The sequence below is a fragment of the Lolium rigidum genome, chromosome 7 (assembly GCF_022539505.1).
Source record: "Lolium rigidum isolate FL_2022 chromosome 7, APGP_CSIRO_Lrig_0.1, whole genome shotgun sequence".
Lineage (NCBI taxonomy): Eukaryota > Viridiplantae > Streptophyta > Magnoliopsida > Poales > Poaceae > Lolium > Lolium rigidum.
This window is the reverse complement of record NC_061514.1, coordinates 143,238,671-143,256,412: the sequence shown is the minus strand read 5'-3', so window position 1 is coordinate 143,256,412 and position 17,742 is coordinate 143,238,671. Positions and strand designations below refer to the sequence as shown.

Here is a 17,742-nt window from a genome sequence, read left to right as displayed (position 1 = left end):
GGTAATTAATCTAAGCAGTAGGTTTATTTGGGAATCATACATATGTCCTTATTTTGGATTGATTATATGGAAAATCAAAATTCGCACCATTCACTTTCTTAAAAAAGTCTATACCTAACCGGTAATTAATCTAAGCAGTAGGTTTGTTCAGGAATCTTACATATGTCCTTATTTTTTGACATTTAGAAAAAAAATTTTTGGGCACCATCCGTTTTGAATATCCGGTTTCTTTCCTGCTACAGTACTACTTACCCACCACCCGTTTTGAATATCCGGTTTCTTTCCTGCTACAGTACTACTTGGCTTTTGATGTCCTGGCTATCTACCGGAGAGATCTGCAACCCTAAACCATTACTCCAAATGTTTGACAATACTGAACAAAGTGCATAAATTATGGGCACAAGCTGGTAAAACCAATTAACTTCAAGCATTTTAAGTACTCATATTGAAATGAACAAATGATTATTTTAAGTACTCCATCAGATAAGGTTGAGAAATCAAATTTTCAGTTACTACAACAACACCAATCACATGGAGCCAACTACTGTGATAAACTATCATATTCATATTAACCAGCAAAAAGAGATCCAGAAAGAGATTTCAGTGGTAATAATGGTCTAATTATGAGGTGAACTTACCCATTCGCTTAGGAACTGTTGTCCCTTCGGTCTGTTAATGTCGATATCGACAGCCTTGCGCCGAGTGACAAGTTCCACTAGAACTACCCCAAATTAGTAGACATCAGACTTCTCAGTAATTTACCCACCTATTGGCATATTCAGGTGCCAGAAAACTGCGTAATGAAAAAAGAGACTCAGATTTCCCAAAGTTAAAGGTTATACCAGGTTGTTTCAACCAGTTATGAATAAATTTCAACCACTCATGTACTGATAATCAGTACTTAACCCAGTGGCACCAATGGGAAGAAATAAGAAGCAACCATTACAATAGATAGAAACACCCAAATACTCATTTAGCACATAGAAAAGACTAAGTACCATCTTCAACTATTCAGAAAATTTTGTATCACATTCTATTGTACCAGTAATACACCAGCCAAATCATGTACATGTGGTTCAAAAGCAGTAAGATTAAAAGCATGATATTGCTTCAAGGATAATCTACAATGCTAATAGTGTCAAGAAAAAAGTACAAGAAACTACGATACTGCTTCAAAATGAGGAGCAATGTCCCACAAAATAAGTTTACTGAGATCTCCTAATTATGCTACTTACTGCCCTCACCTTTGTTTTCTTCAAAATCGTACAGTATTTGCTTGGAAAATAAATTTGTACTTTCTCAGCAAGGCATCTACAATTTCTTTCTAGAAATATATTAAGCAAGGATCTGTAGTTGCAAATGAAGCAACAGAGCTCACATCATTGACCATATTAAGCAAACATCAGTTGTTGGAGTACAGAGAATATTGATCAGCACAAAGTAAAATTGCCTCGGAACAAATAATGTGTTGTGACGTCCTTTAAGACAGATGTAAAATATTTAGTAACCATAATGGATGCGTAAGCCTCAGAACAAATAATGTGTTGTGATGTCATTTAAGACGGATGCAAAATATTTAGTAACCATAATGGATGCGTAAGTGAGTGATGCGTGTCATGTGATGCGAAAGGCACAAATCACGAATCTGAGAGCATGCATCCTGACGTGCTCATCATGCAAGGAATTGTGTCAACCAAACAATTTGAGTCACATTTAACTACAGTAATTCACAGGAATTTGATTTTCATCATGCCTATTGCCTATTGCCTATTGCATACACAGGAGATTCCTCAGTGCACAAAGACTCTGGGCACAGTAAGAACAATAAACAAACTTGATCTAATCATCTCTTTGCCAATCCATCCTACGAATTTCAGCTTTTTGGACTGTTCTTATTGGTCCTTGAACTTTGAATGCACGGAGCCTATTGGTGTCAACACAAAAATCAGAAGATATCTACTTCCTTTTTGTTTAGGAAATTAAATGCATGAAGCTACTGCACGATACAAGTCCACACTTCAAATCAGTTTGGTTTCTCCATACATACATTAAAGTAAATTGGAAGCAATTCTTAGTGATGAGAGAAACTAACCAATCAAGTAGTCGTAAATTTGAAGCAATTCTTAGTGATGAGAAGAAACTAACCAATCAAGTAGTCAAGGTGAGTACAACAATCAAGTAGTCAAGGCCTGATTTCCGGACCAGTCTGAATCATCTGTCCAACCAACATTAACAGAAACATGGGGCCAGGGTTCTCTCTTAAAATCTATATTTCCATGAAGTACAACTTCTGCAACTCCTTGTCCAGTCTCTACAATAAAGCCAAGACCATTTGCACTAGACCAAAGCTAATTATAAAAGACTTCCATAGAGAGAAGGCAAAGTACCAACAAAAAATGGAGGCCGCATAGCAATATATATAAGATAACATAAGCACTCCATATGTCTATTTCAGGTCCATAGTTTCTCTTGAGCACTTCAGGAGCCATTTAGTAGTCACTTCCCACAATTTCAGAAAACTTTTCACCTAAACATCACACAGTGGCATCATATTGCGCACAGTACATACCAGAGGCCCAGCACAGTCGAATGCAGGATACCACAACATCCAGCCTGCTGCTAGCTCATTTCTTGAGCTTCCTAACAAGTAACTTGAGACGACCATTGGAGCGGAACCAAAACACAAATATATCATTGTCCTTCATGTTGGTGTCCTGCACCACAACTCTCCAGATTAGTTGTGATCATGGCGCCTTTATTCTTCCCTTTGCCCATGATCATCCTCACTTGCACAGAAGATCCATTCTTGAAAGAGACTTCCACATCATCAGCTGGAAGGTTCATATTCTTCAAGATGTATTTCTGGGTAAACTTCCTTGTGAAGTACTGCAGATTAATTATAAGATGCAAAAATTCATTCAGATGTAGTCATTGTCATAAATATGCAAAAACATCCTTAAGATTATTTACCATTTTGGATTTGCCTCTCAGAGTACTTGCACCCTTTATAGTGCACACATAGAAAGGAATTGCGGGGCGCGTTTCACGAACTTGATGTTTCAGGGCTTCAAGTTGTTCAGGGTACATTTCCACTAGGTTGGGAAACACGCAATACTTGTCAAATGTCTGACCTCCCTTTATCCTGGGACCTACATATAATTAAGGAAATCAAGGATTAATTAAGGCATATAGTTCGGCAACAAAGTTTTCCTAAAATTGAAGACAGATAGGAACTGAAAAATTCCCTGAATATACATCCAAATTACTATCATGCCAAACGGCCAGGCCTACATTTTACCTATCCTGCAACTATAATTAATATGCTCCATGGTATATTTTACCTCGGCGAGTCAGCTTGGCAGAAAGTCTAGCAGCAGCAGCATCATCTAGATGAACCGGTGCACCAGCACTAGCATGAAGATCACTAGCTGCAGCACCATCACCTTCTTCCCCAAGCTTAACAACATGATCCTTTGCTGCAGCACCATCACCTTCGGAGGATGAGCTAATGTCGATGGTGTCAGCGATCTTGATCTTCTTGGCTGCGACCAAGATGGAAACTTCATGGAGGTCCATGGTGTCAACCTAATAAGCAGTGAACAATTAGATGATAGATAATTATAATAGCACTGATAGATAAACAATGAACAATTAATGATGATAAATTGCAACATTTGCGAATTATGAAACCTATTACACGTTAAAACTAAGTTGGGATGCTTAGGTTCAGGTTGCAACATTTGCACTAGCAGTTATAAATTCCTTATAAACAGTGAACAATTAGATGATAGACAATTAATTGAACTGTAATAACAAACATATGCAGTAAAAAAAAGGAGAGAACTATAGGAGCATCTAGTTTGAATCTCAAACAGAGAAAAGAGAACATAAAATTCATATCACATAGAACCCCGCTTCGCTAGGAATCGCTAGACAGTAAACCCTAGGAAAATCTCCGCTAGGAAAAACCACTAAAAATCGCCCCGCCCGCTTCGCTACCCGCCTGATTAGATACAACAAACCCTAAAAAAATCACCCCGATTCGCTAAACCACGGCAGCCGCAGGCAAGAAAGGAGACCGCTATGTGCATGCTCACGGCGCGACATGGATTGAGGAAGTGTACACGAACGAGGCCGCAACCATGGATCTAATCCTCGAGAAGTACGTGCGTTGGCTCGCGGACGAGGAGATCAAGTTCGTCGGCCTAGATCTCGAGTACAACGGCACGCAGAGGAAGGTGGCGGTGATGCAGCTCGCCATGAGGGAGCATGTGCTCGTCTTTCACAAGATAAGGTACTATCATTTCCCCAAAATAATTTGCTTGAAGTCTGAGTACGACCGACCTTTGTTCTTGAGAGTGCCAAGAGTTTTATTTATTTATTTTTGGTATCAACTAGGAACAGCACATGCGCGCAATAAAATTAAAATCCGCTCTGTTAATTTGGCAACCATTGTTCTGACGGTATTTGGCATGCAATATTGATCTGCAAATTTTCTTGTGTGGTCAAAGTTCTTCCTGTATATTAGTTCCCCAACATTTAGTGCTTAGCAATGTGTACTAGTTCCCCAACATTTGGCATGTTAGATTGATCTGCAAATGTACATTCGTTCCCCAACATTTAATTAGTGCTTAGCATGTACTATACGTATTATTAATTAGTTGTTCAACTAATTAAATTGTTCATTACACTGCATATATATAATATAAAACAAGCTCCTAATCCCATGTTAACTACATTTTTGCGTTATGATATATATGTAGGTGTTCCACGCAGCCTAAAGAATATTAAACAGAACAAGAACATAACTTTCGTTGGGGTGGGCATAAAAGGGGACAGACGAGTGCTTGGTAACGAGTGGCTGCACATTCCTATCCAGTACCACATCAACATCCAGGACATCTACAAGATTGAAGGTGCTAGAAACGGCAGGGCTGGAATGGCAGCTATGGCTGGGAAGCTCATCCACAAAAAGTACTTGAAGATGAAGGAAGGTATGAAGGATGACGGGCAGAAACGCGAAGGGCATTCGTACTGGGAATGGAAGCCACTTTCAGAGAAGAACCTGAACTACGCTATCTTGGATGGATATATCACCTCCGAACTGTATCGCAGGATCAGCTTAGTGAACCAGGGACAGGTTCACCTGCAGAATGTGGCAGTGTACCTCCCACGACCCATGAAGAAGACCATTTAGCAGCCAAGTGAGTCGGAGGTGGCAGATTCTTCCAACAACAGCAAGAAGAGGAAGAGTGGCTGGGAGTCCTGGGACTAGGACAAGAGATGTCCCTATTCCAGCAACATGTCCTTGTCTTATTATATATGTTTATGTTATATGTATGCATGTGTGAAGAACTGAAGACCTACTATGTCATCTGGCTTTTGTAATCCTACTACTATGTCTGTGTTTCGGAAGTACTATGTTAGCAGAACAGGTTTTATGTTGCATGTAAATTTGGAAGTACTATATATGTGTGAGTAGAAAGTTTGTGTTTGGATGTTACATGTGTTGTTGTTGTGCACCCTGGAAAGTAGTAAGTTTAATTTGGATCAAGTCGTATATTTTACATATTGTTCTTGATTTCTAGTGATAGAACTGTTTACTTTATCCAAAATAAAATAAGTACAAATTAAATAAGAAAATTGTATGAAGAATTCATTCATACTATGTTTTGGATGTTTAAGTACAAATTTAAGTAATGTGAATTTCAACTACTGAAGCAAAACTATGTCTTCCAACGTTGATATGTATCAAACGTTCTCTGTTGCCAGATCTACCATATTGTTGCCGTTTACTATGAAATTGACTCTAATCCGGATTTTTTACCAATACAAGGGCACAACGATGAATTCAACGCAAGATGTTGCTGGTAGGATACCGATGACAATACATATGTTAGAGTTGTATAGTTCATTTTCCGTTATTCCCCAATGTATGAGGGGCTTACCTGCACATTGTCACACATGTACATGTACTGGCCTATGGCCCTCTGTGAATACTAGTTGCTCATTCCCAACATGGTTTAGCTCTTTGCACGCTGCAACTCCGTGCTCGATCCACGCCGCCGCCGATGATCTTTCCGGCCGTTGCTGCTCCACACTCTTCTTCCTCTCTCATCCTAACAAATTTAGCCTCTTTTTTCGGTTGATTTCGAGCTCCAAATCGAGCTCTCCCGTCGGCCCCGTCGGGTTTTCCGTCCCAGCCGCCGCCGGCCAGCCGTCCTTGGCTGGATCTGCTAGGCCAGGCTTCGCCCCGGCCTCTGCCGTCTCCGGCCGGCCCCGTCCTGGCCGCCTCAGGCCGGCTGCCTCGTCCCGGCTGCATCTGGCCGGATCCATCTGCCCGGCCCCGCCCCCGTCCGGCCGTCCGCCCTGGTCTCCTCCGGCAGGCCCTGTACGGCTCCGACCAAGGCAAGACGTTGCCTGCTGCTGGATTCCACATCCTGGTGGCCCGTACGTGAGTGAATCTCCGTACGCAAGGCTGCTGCTGCTGCTCGTTATTTTTCTGCCCAGATTCAGATCCGGGTTGCCAAAAAAAAAAGGAAAGAGGAAGATGGCATCCTTGTCTGGCTACGTCAGTATCCCTCGCTGCCCCGTGATCTTTCATGGTACCAACTATGGAGAGTTTGCTGCTTTCATGCGCATTCACATGCGTGGTCTTCGGCTGTGGGGTGTTCTTACCGGCGAGGTCTCTTGTCCGCCGCACCCCACTGCTCCTGTACCTCCTACCCCGCCGTCCATGCCACAGGCCCTTGCTGAGAATGCTACTCAGGCTGATCGGGATGCAGCCAAGTCTGCTGAGGCTGCTGCTGATGAGGCATATGAAGAACAGGTACTTGCCTATTCAGAGGCTCTTGGCTCCTACCGTGATAGTCTGACTACCTTTACTCAGTGGTGTGATGAGGATGCTCGAGCTGCTGCCGTTCTTTCGCAGAGTGTTCAGCCACGGTTGCTTCGAGTTTATGGGCCTCGCTACTGTCGCTGAGATGTGGTCTCACCTTCGTCAGCGCTATCAGCCTTCTGTTGATTCTCTATACTTATCTGTGTTGCGCCAGGAGCATGATCTTCAGCAGGGTGACTCTACTGTTGATGAGTTCTACACCCAGAGTGCGGCCATCTGGCGCCAGCTTGACTCTCTTCGCAGTGTTGTCTGTGGTACTTGTCAGTGTTGCCGGACAGTGCGTTCAGATATGGACTTTCAGAGGATCCATGAGTTCCTGTCTCGACTTCGCCCAGAGTTTGAGCCTCGTCGTGCTCAGTTGTTTGCTCGAGGCCGTGTTCCTATCTCAGAGGTGCTGACTGAGCTTCGTGCTGAGGAGACTCGGTTGCGTGGTGCTGGACTGCTTGGGACACCCTCTGTTCTTGCTGCTCGAGTTCCCACTGCTCCTGCACCGCCACTTCTTCCTACACCAGTGCCTGCTTCTGGAGGAGCCCGCTCTTCTCGCGGTGGAGGTTGCTCTCGCCCTCCTCGGTTCTGCACTCACTGTCGGAGGTCTGGTCACCTTGAGTCTGACTGCTACCAGAAGCAGCGGGGTGTGCCTCCTCGTGCTCCACCCTCCGCGCCTGTCACCACTGGCTTCACTGAGCAGGATATAGTGAGACTTCAGCGCCTCCTTGTCTCCTCCGGCTCTGCTTCGACGGGTACTGCTGCCTCCGCTGCTGTTTCCTCTCCACAGTCAGGTACATCTTCGTGGGTTCTGGATTCTGGAGCTTCTTTTCACATGTCTCCTGATTCTTCCTCTCTTTCTTCTCTTCGACCTCTTCCTCTTCCTGTTAGTGTTCTTACTGCCGATGGTACTTCTCTCCCTGTTGCTAGTCGTGGCACTCTTTCTACTTCCTCCTTTTCCGTTCCTGATGTTTCTCATGTTCCCCGTCTTACCATGAATTTGTTTTCCGCTGCTCAACTCACTGATTCTGGTTGTCGGGTCATTCTTGATGTTGATTCTTGTTCTATTCAGGACACTCACACTCGGGCCCTGGTTGGGGCTGGCCCTCGGTGCCGTGACTCCCAGGGACTTTGGGAGCTTGACTGGCTTCATGTTCCTTCTTCCACCACTTCATCGACCGCTCCATGCGTGCTTGTTGCTTCCACCACCGCCTCCTTTCAGCAGTGGCACCATCGTCTTGGTCATCTTTGTGGTTCTCGCTTGTCATCTTTACTTCGTCGAGGCCTTCTGGGGCCTGTCTCAGGAGATGTCTCTCTTCAGGGTTGTAGGCTTGGTAAACAGACTCAGTTACCTTATCCTACTAGTGCGTCTGTATCTCAGCGTCCGTTTGATTTGGTCCATTCTGATGTATGGGGTCCGGCTCCTTTTGCTTCCAAGGGGGGCCACCACTACTATGTTCTTTTTATCGATGACTTCTCTCGCCACACTTGGATTTATTTTATGACTTCTCTCAGCGAGGTTCTCTCGATATATAAGCGTTTTGCTGCTATGGTCCATACTCAGTTTTCGACACCTATACGTGTCTTTCGGGCTGATTCTGCCGGTGAGTATATCTCCCAGCTGTTGCGTGGTTTTCTTGTTGAGCAGGGTACTCTTGCCCAGTTTTCATGTCCTGGCGCCCATGCCCAAAATGGCGTGGCTGAGCGCAAGCATCGCCACCTGCTTGAGACGGCACGTGCGATGATGATCGCTGCCTCTCTTCCTCCTCACTTCTGGGCCGAGGCTGTGTCTATTTCCACCTATCTCATCAACCTTCAGCCCTCCACAGCCTTGCAGGGTGGTATTCCTCTTGAGCGTCTCACTGGTCACACTCCTGATTACTCGACCCTTCGTCTTTTTGGTTGCGTTTGCTATGTTCTTCTTGCTCCACGCGAACGCACCAAACTGAGTGCTCAATCGGTTGAGTGTGTCTTCCTTGGCTACAGCCCTGAGCACAAAGGATATAAGTGCTGGGATCCTATTGGTCGTCGGATGCGCATATCTCGGGATGTCACTTTTGATGAGTCCCGTCCTTTCTACCCGCGTCCCTCCTCCTCTTCCTTCTCGGTGGATGATATCTCTTTTCTCATGTTCCCTGACTCACCTCCTCCTGCGCCTCCGGTCCCTGCTCTGCCGGTTCTCTCACCACCTTCTCCTCCTCCACCCGCCAGACCCCCCTCTCCTCCCTCACCACCGTCCCCACCCTCCACATCTTCCCCTCCCATGTCACCTTCCTTGACTACGGTCGTCCCTCCCTACCCTTTTCACTACTCTCGTCGTCCCCGTGAGGATGATGCTGCTTCTCCTGATACACCTTCTACCTCTGCTGCGATGCCCTCTCCGTCCGAGTCGACTCACCACCTTCGTGCTCGTCCTCGTCCTCCTCCTGATCGCTATTCTCCCACTCACTACGGTCTTTCGGTTGCCCTCGAGCCGACCTCTTATCGGGATGCCCTTGCTCATCCCGAATGGCAGCTAGCGATGGCTGAGGAGATTGCTGCTCTTGAGTGTACTGGCACTTGGGATGTTGTTACTCCTCCTTCCTCTGTTCGTCCCATCACCTGCAAGTGGGTCTACAAGATCAAGACTCGCTCCGATGGTTCTCTTGAGCGCTACAAGGCTCGCCTTGTCGCTCGCGGCTTTCAGCAGGAGCATGGCCGTGACTATGACGAGACCTTTGCTCCCGTGGCTCACATGACCACTGACCACTATTCGTACTCTTCTTGTTGTTGCTTCTGTTCGCCACTGGTCCATCTCTCAGCTTGATGTACATAATGCTTTTCTTAACGGTGAGTTAAGTGAGGAGGTCTACATGCAGCCACCCCCTGGCTACTCTGTTCCCGATGGCATGGTCTGTCGTCTCCGGCGCTCTCTCTATGGTCTTAAGCAAGCCCCTCGCGCCTGGTTTCAGCATTTCGCCTCTGTGGTCATCGCTGCTGGTTTCGTCCCTAGCGCCCATGACCCTGCGCTTTTTGTTCACACCTCCTCTCGTGGTCGGACTCTGCTTCTTCTTTATGTTGATGACATGATCATCACAGGCGACGACCCTAAGTACATTGCCTTTGTCAAGGCCCGTCTTCTTGGGCTTGAGGTTTCCTCTACCTCTGATGGCTTCTATATCTCCCAGGAGAAGTATATTCAGGACCTTCTCACTCGTGCCGCTCTTGGTGATGAGCGCATTGTCGAGACTCCTATGGAGCTCAATGTCCGCCTCCGTTCCACTGATGGTGATCCTCTTCCGGACCCGACTCGCTATCGTCACTTGGTTGGGAGTCTTGTCTACCTTGCTGTCACACGTCCTGACATCTCCTACCCAGTCCACATTCTGAGTCAGTTCATGGCTGCTCCCACTAGTGTCCACTATAGTCATCTTTTTCGTGTCCTTCGCTATCTTCGTGGCACTATCTCTCGTCGGCTTTTCTTTTCTCGCTCCAGCTCCTTACAGCTCCAGACCTACTCAGATGCTACCTGGGCTAGCGATCCAGAGGATCGCAAGTCTCTTTCTCGCCTACTTGTGTCTTTCTTGGTGGCTCTCTCATTGCTTGGAAGACCAAGAAGCAGGTTGCAGTCTCTCGTTCGAGTGTTGAGGCTGAGTTGCGAGCGATGGATCTATTGACGGCTGAGGTGACTTGGTTACGCTGGTTACTTGCGGACTTTGGTGTTTCTGCTGATGCTCCGACTCCGCTCTTATCGGACAGTACTGGTGCCATCAGCATTGCGCGTGATCCGGTGAAGCATGAGCTCACAAAACACATCGGTGTTGATGCCTTCTATGTGCGTCATGCTGTGCAACATCAGGTTATGGCTCTTAATTATGTGCCTTCAGAGCTTCAGCTTGCTGACTTCTTCACGAAGGCCCAAACTAGAGCACAGCATGGTTTCTTTCTCTCCAAACTTAGTGTTGTGGATCCACCATGAGTTTGAGGGGGGGTGTTAGAGTTGTATAGTTCCTTTTCCGTTATTCCCCAATGTATGAGGGGCTTACCTGCACATTGTCACACATGTACATGTACTGGCTTATGGCCCTCTGTGAATACTAGTTGCTCATTCCCAACAACATCGACATCGAGTGCAAGCTTCAGAGGAAATAGATGATTCACATTACTCCTTTCTAAAAGGTACACAATTTCCTTAATTCTTAATCACTATTCTGTAACAAGGATAATGCTAACTCCTTTAATTGTTCTTGCGCTCAGTAAAGAAAGGATTTGTTCTTGTAACAAGGATGGAAAGTATAGCAGCATACAAAAACCAGCGAGGATCTGGTAAAAAATATTTGAGTCTCTACCATTTTGTATAATGCATAAAATCCTAGATTGCTTAATCTTAACAACCGTTAAACCTTATGCAGAAACTGAAGAACAATCTGACACTCCAGTGTCCGCCAATGACATGTGCGCACTGGGTGAATGGCCATCTCATGCTCGACGCAACCGTGAACTACAACAGAATGGTACAAATTTTGGTTTATATTTTTGTTCTATTCTACTATAATCAAATACCGAGCAACACAATATTTCTTGTATGCTTTTGGTTGTAGAAACTGGCGGACAGAAGAAGAAGAAGGGGCGAGGTGCTCTCAAGGGTTTTAAAGCATCTAAGAAGCGTTATGCCAATGGATCAGAAAAGCTTAATATTTCATTCTCTGAGCATTTGGGTGGTACAGTAGGAATGAACTACCGTACATTCGTAGATGACGTGGTACTCATGATGAAAAAAAAGGTTACCGCTCATTGGAGTGAGAAGGTGGGCGGATATTCACCCTACCATCCATCGACAAATTGTTGTCGATATGATAGTGAGTACAACCCTTTTCACATGTGTTATTTAGTTTACCATTGAAAATGCATTGTTTAAGCATAGACATTTGTTGTACTCATTACAGGACAGATGTGCATTGGAAGATACACCGGTAATTGAGGAGAAAATTCTCAAAGTTGCACATGAGCGATATAGAGCTTGGCGTTCAACTCTAAGCGCCACATACAAGGCGTACAAAATTGATGCTGCTAGATTGGCGAATGTGCCTGAAGATGTACAACCAGAGGAGTGGCAATGGTTGATTGAGTACTCTGGCACTGATTCAAAATTCAAGGTTATACGAATGTAGACAAATGCTAATAAATCTTATTTTAAAAACGGAAGGAGCACTTGCTTATATTTTGGGTAGAACAGTTTGTATTGAACATTTTAATTGGAAAGTAACCGTTCAAGCTGAATATTCATGACTAGATATTATGTCTGAAGGTTTATAATTTATTTATCTGTTCGGCAGGCCATAAAGACTGGACAAACTTCAATGCCTATCATCATATGATGTCATATTTGATCCCCGCTAAAGAATGTATTTGATAATCATATGACATAAGATATCCCTAACCTCTTTCTCTAGTTAAAAAGGCGAACACGTAGGCTGAAAGAATTGAGCAAAACTTACCTCTCCATTAATTCCTGCTCCCACCTCCCCTTTAGCACTCTTTGTATTTTTGGGTGATATAGGGGAATCACTGTGTTCTACAATCTTGTTATTCTGGAACATAACAGCGAGTAATATGAATGTCTGATTCTTAGTCACAGACCAAGCAATACAAAGGTAGCAAGAAAATACCGTCAGTTCTACGTAGTCACCAACATCTGGAGTGTATACAAGATCCAGTCCATCATTTTCATACATTAGTTCATCTACTTTTTTCAGAAGCATCCCATCAAACTCGCTACAAGATATATATAACCCATTTGTTAAATAGTCGACAGTAAAAATAAATACAATATTGAGTGTTTAGGCTGTATCGTATTATTTTTTATCTATTTTAAATAAACCTGAAGAATCCTTTATGTACTTCCGATATATAATCTCTTAGAATCTGAAGCACATAGCAACCATTGACCACCTGATCAGTTAAAATAGATGCAACATGTCAGAGTAGTCCAATTCAGTTAAAATACATGCAACATCACAGACTAGTCTCAATTTGTTCTCTTCAGAAATTAAAATAGGGAAGAATTCAGATACATATAAATTACCTTGTCCTCAGGGCAAACTGATGGAGTGTAAGGAGGCAAATTATGAACTCGTCGTTTATCTTTGTCATCCCAAACATTCATCCGGTCATCAATCACCATCGCCATATTTGGATGGCATGAACTCTTTTGAAACACACGCTTAAGCGACTTTTTGGAACCTAACAGTCAATACAAAATAAAATAAAACGAAGGTGCATGTGGCACAAACAAGAAACATAATCGGTGTTAATCAGTCTTCCATCCATCAACAAACTTATCTTTTACTTGTACATAAGGATGTTCTAGTAGTTGTGCTTGTAACCAACATACATGATGATACAAATATTGCAACTTTTTTTTTTATCAAACTGCTATGCAACACTAGCTAAAGATTTTTTTTTAACCTGAAAAGCAAGCTACCCCCCTTGTCGGGAAAAAATACTGTTTGAGAAATACTTGGTAGCTAGTGATCAACGACGCAACGTACTTCTCCCTATCCAACCTAGCTATTAGCATTTAGAATTGATCCAATGAGGGTCTCATGAAAGAAGAATAGTAAATACTCACGCAAAATTTTACCTGGCCTCACACATACTAAACGCTGTGAAATCTCTTCTGAGCTGATCAAGCTGCCTTCTAGATCAAGCAGTCTCCATGCCTCGAGAGCATATTGTCTTCCAGCTTTTGTACATACATATACCTTATATTTTCTCCATCTACTGGTTTTACTCAGATAAGTCTTCAAATTATCCCAGCCAGGCCGTATGTTTACAAAATAACTACTTCTAGGATCCTGAACGACATATAATGTTGCAGCAGGTAAGAAGAGATGATATGGATAATTATTGACAGTAATATACAACAAATACAAGAATGTTTTCAAGCATATATTGCAAAAAACAACTGGTCTATTTATTTAATAGATTAATAAAATAATAATGACACTTGGATTAGAAAACAAAGATGAGTTGGGAATACATCAGTAGTGTTGAACAGAGAACGCAATTTACATAACATAACATGCTAGTAGCACATGTGTTGTTATGTTGGAATTGTGAAACTGGGGAACGACTGCGTCTTCAACCACGCCGCCCCCTCCATCTCTCGCACCCTCGACAATATCAAGGATGAGGCGGCGTTCTGGTCCAGGGCTGGAGCACTATGACTTAGAGCGATCTTGCCCACAACCTGGGATGTCCACTGATTTTTTTTGTCATAACAGCACTCACCTCCTAGGAGGCCCTTGTACTAAACCCTTTCTCTCTATTCAATGAAAAGAAACGCAAAGGCTTTTTGCGTTTTCTCGAAAAAAAGAATTGTGAAACTTGCTTGCATAACTATATGATGTTTGGAGTTAGACCTGCATAAGGGCATGTACAATGCAAGGTGCTTATAGGAGGTGCTTAGAAAATAAACCGGTTTTTAGCTAAACACCGGTGCTTATTTGCTCTAGACAAATGCTTAACTAAGCACCCCCTCTATAGAAATAGGCACTGGTGCTTATGAAAATGCTTGGTTTATTTTTGTAAGCACCTCTCTAAGCACTGTGCATTGTACGTGGCCTAATACACAAGTTGTAAAATTTTAAAAAGTATTGCCCTAAATCAGGTTTAGTCTCGAAGTAGCAACACCATATGTAAACTGATCCCATTGAACTCTGTTATAATTATCTTGACCGGACCACTGCATAAAAGTGGACGGCAGGGCGATGTTTGTTAACATAGTTCGTTGTGAACGCCAACATCCCACATTCTCATGTATACATTGACATAACACATCCAATGAAAAAACATCCGTCAACGCCATCCATAGTGTCTCCAAACAACCGCCAGTTGTCCAGCCACCCTTGCCATGGGCGACCAAACCGTCCCCCTTTTGATCTCGTGTCTAACCTGTGGACAGTATCTTCTAGTCTATATACATTAGGTCTGGGTTACAAGTGCTCAAGTCCAACAGCGTTTTCTGTTGGTAATACGTGTCTCATTTATTAAATAAAGATAAAGTTACATGGCACGAAAACACGGACCCGACGGAACTTTTCCCAAAGGAACGCTCAGCCAGGAACGAAAAATACAGTCCGGACCAAAGAAAACCCTAAACAAGGTACCAACACCTGCCCTTCCCTGGCACCACAGTAGCAGCCACCTAAGAAAAAGTGGACAGATCAGCTCTTCACCTGAGGTCGACGCGGCTCCATCACTGATGTGCAGCTTTACGGACCTCCAAAGTAGCTTGCCAAAGGCAAAGCCATTGCCGTTGAAAGAATCAGACCGGGGCAGCACCCTGGACACGCCATACAACTCCAGATTTGACACCCCCTGCTCGACGTCAGAGGAGGAAACCATATCTTCCAGCCTCTGACCACGAACCTAGCACAAAATTCACCATCTTCCAGCTGTCACCAATTCAGACTACTGTCTCTGCGTACTTTTTACCAACCTCCCGAGCTCTGCTCCGACGTTGGAGTGAACGTCGTCGCAACGACGGAGCCCAAGGGCACAAGTCCACCATAAGGATGTCGCCGCCGCTACACCATCCCAGCTTGAACAGACTACGTCCCACATCCCTCGACAACCAAAGAGCAGAACACCGCACTGCGGCCAAAAACCTAAGCAACAGAGGACCTACCCTAAACCTACACTGGTCCACACACGCGGGACTTGAGTCCAACAGCTAACCCTCCTCTTATACCAAATCAAGTTGTATCCCTATACGCATATTAGAAGCCAATTCCAACAAAACTGTGTATTTTTTGTTGACTTTTAATATACGTAACTTGAACTATACACCTTCCATCCATCAGATTAATATTGATATGCAAAAACATAAATATTTTGATTTAGAAACTAAACACACCAGCCCAAAATAACAACATATATGACCTCTTTATGAAGTTCAAAATTATTTTTACATAATATAAATACTCATTAACTACGAAAGCAATATCTATATTACATTGCTAATTTTCATGAGCATGAGATGAACTAATTTCTCAACAGCAATTAAACTAGAAGTTATAAGAATAATAAATAATAATTTGGTGATTTGCAGAACAACCAAACAAATCGTACATACCATTGGGTTAAGGCGAGTCAGAACCGCATTCCTTTTCGGGACCCTGATTACAGGTCGAACAAGTTGTAGTCCGCCAGGTTTATACAACATGCCCTTCTCATGTTGGTTCCTCACAATCTCATGATCGACAGTGATAGCACCTTTATGTACAAAATCCTTCAGAAATGTATTATCCTTAGAGACCCTACAGAGTTGATTCTGAAGTACCAATTGTGTAACCGCATCAAGTTCAGAATTCTTCAGGTCTGATTTGATCTCTTCCATGTGAGTTTCTAATTTTTTCTCGTTGCTGGCAAATATGATGGTCTCGTCGAGATCAAACACAATGGCTATGCATCGCTGGTTGAGCATCCCAAGGCATGTCTCGTAAAGCCCTTCTTGTGCGGACCAACACCAGAAACAAGGCACACCCTTTTCAACCTTGCTTTGCATAGCCACAAGGTGAAGTTCCTCCAGTCCGGCATCCACTACAGCGGTCTAAAACCCACAATAATCAATGAGAAAAATAAACTCTAAGCCTGTAATCTAATTAAAATGATGGAAATCCAATACTACATCTGAAATGTTACCAAGAGTGAAGGAATAAGAGAACCTGCTAGGGTTCTAAGGAGATGACCTTGCTGAAGTATAAAAGACATTCAAAGGTATCTCGCAGTAATTGTTAAGGCAAACGTCATATATTCAGTGACATACCATTGTCATCCAATAATATGACATCCAAAAAATACATTCCAGCCCTAATCTACTCTATTTCGCCTAACAAACAAACTGTATCATACTACTATGATAGGACTTGTTTTGCATCAATACTGTAAAGCTGTATCGCAACTAGTTCTAAAAGTATTTTGCATCCTAAATTGCAGGCTCCACCACCCAGTTCATAAAATGAAGCATACTAGTGCAACAAATCAACAGCTCAATGCCTCTTGCTAAGTAAAATCGCAGGCCAAGGAAATCTAATAGTGAGTTAATCCAATATATAAGGAGAGTGCACTATCTGAACCTAGGGGCATCTGCACCCGTTTTTTAACGGCGCACATAGTTTCGTCAGAAAAATAGCTTTCTATTTTGCCTCTGTAAAATGACAAATTTTGGTGCTAGAAAAAAAACTTTTCACAAGACAATTTTTTGTCTTTTTTCCACAGGCAAAGAAAAATCATTTTCCTACGTAACTTTCTGTGCGCACATAGAACGTGGGGATGTAGGCGTGCAATTTTTTCCGTAATTTTGATACAGTTGGAAACGTTCTTTTCAAAAAAGGGGTAGATGCCCCCATGTTCAGCTATGCATTTTCCAGGCCTATATATACTATAGTAAACCTACAAGTTGGAAAATCGACGAAAGATCTGGCAGCGATTATATATGGAGTAGATTAAAGCTGTAGACGACTAGGCAAAGAAGATGTGCATACGTACCATGCGTTGGTTCCAGCAGGTGGAGTGCAGGCTGTTAAGGAGGGGGGATCTGGGATGAATATCCAACGTCGTGCTTTCCTGGATCTTGCAGCGCATGGAGTAGGCGCTGATCACCTGCAGAACGGCCAGCGGTGGGCACCTGTCGCTCGCCGGCGACCGGCGGCTGATCCGGATCTCGTTCTTTCGGAACACAGGTTCCCTGCCGCCAGATGATGGTGGAAGCAACACATCGACGTAGCCCAAGAACACGTCACCCTCGAACATCGGCATGGTCCTGACCCCGCCCGCGCCGGTGAGCGAGGCGGCCATGGCCGTGCTTGATGGTG

General features: G+C 43.8%; 2 protein-coding genes across 4 annotated transcripts in view; both read right to left on the bottom strand.

Moving 5' to 3' along the window:
- The window catches only part of LOC124676534, a 27,708-nt gene extending 24,981 nt beyond the window's left edge, over window positions 1-2,727 (bottom strand). For 2 of the 3 annotated variants that reach the window (XM_047212573.1, XM_047212575.1), the window contains exons 1-2: window positions 2,093-2,727; window positions 639-793 (exon numbers count right to left, since the gene is read on the bottom strand). In XM_047212573.1, the coding sequence (XP_047068529.1) occupies window positions 639-642 (4 nt within the window). In that variant the 5' untranslated portion in view covers window positions 643-793; window positions 2,093-2,727. The remainder of the gene's footprint in view (window positions 1-638; window positions 794-2,092) is intronic. The other variant, XM_047212574.1, reaches the window with a different exon arrangement.
- Window positions 2,692-17,742, bottom strand: LOC124672105 (RNA polymerase II C-terminal domain phosphatase-like 2). Its single transcript, XM_047208391.1, has 10 exons — window positions 17,417-17,742; window positions 16,002-16,478; window positions 13,506-13,719; window positions 12,948-13,105; window positions 12,744-12,814; window positions 12,532-12,637; window positions 12,361-12,453; window positions 3,342-3,585; window positions 2,971-3,149; window positions 2,692-2,886 (listed from the first exon to the last, which is right to left on the bottom strand). The coding sequence occupies exons 1-10, from the start codon at window positions 17,723-17,725 to the stop codon at window positions 2,692-2,694; spliced, it is 2,046 nt and encodes a 681-aa protein (XP_047064347.1). The 5' UTR covers window positions 17,726-17,742.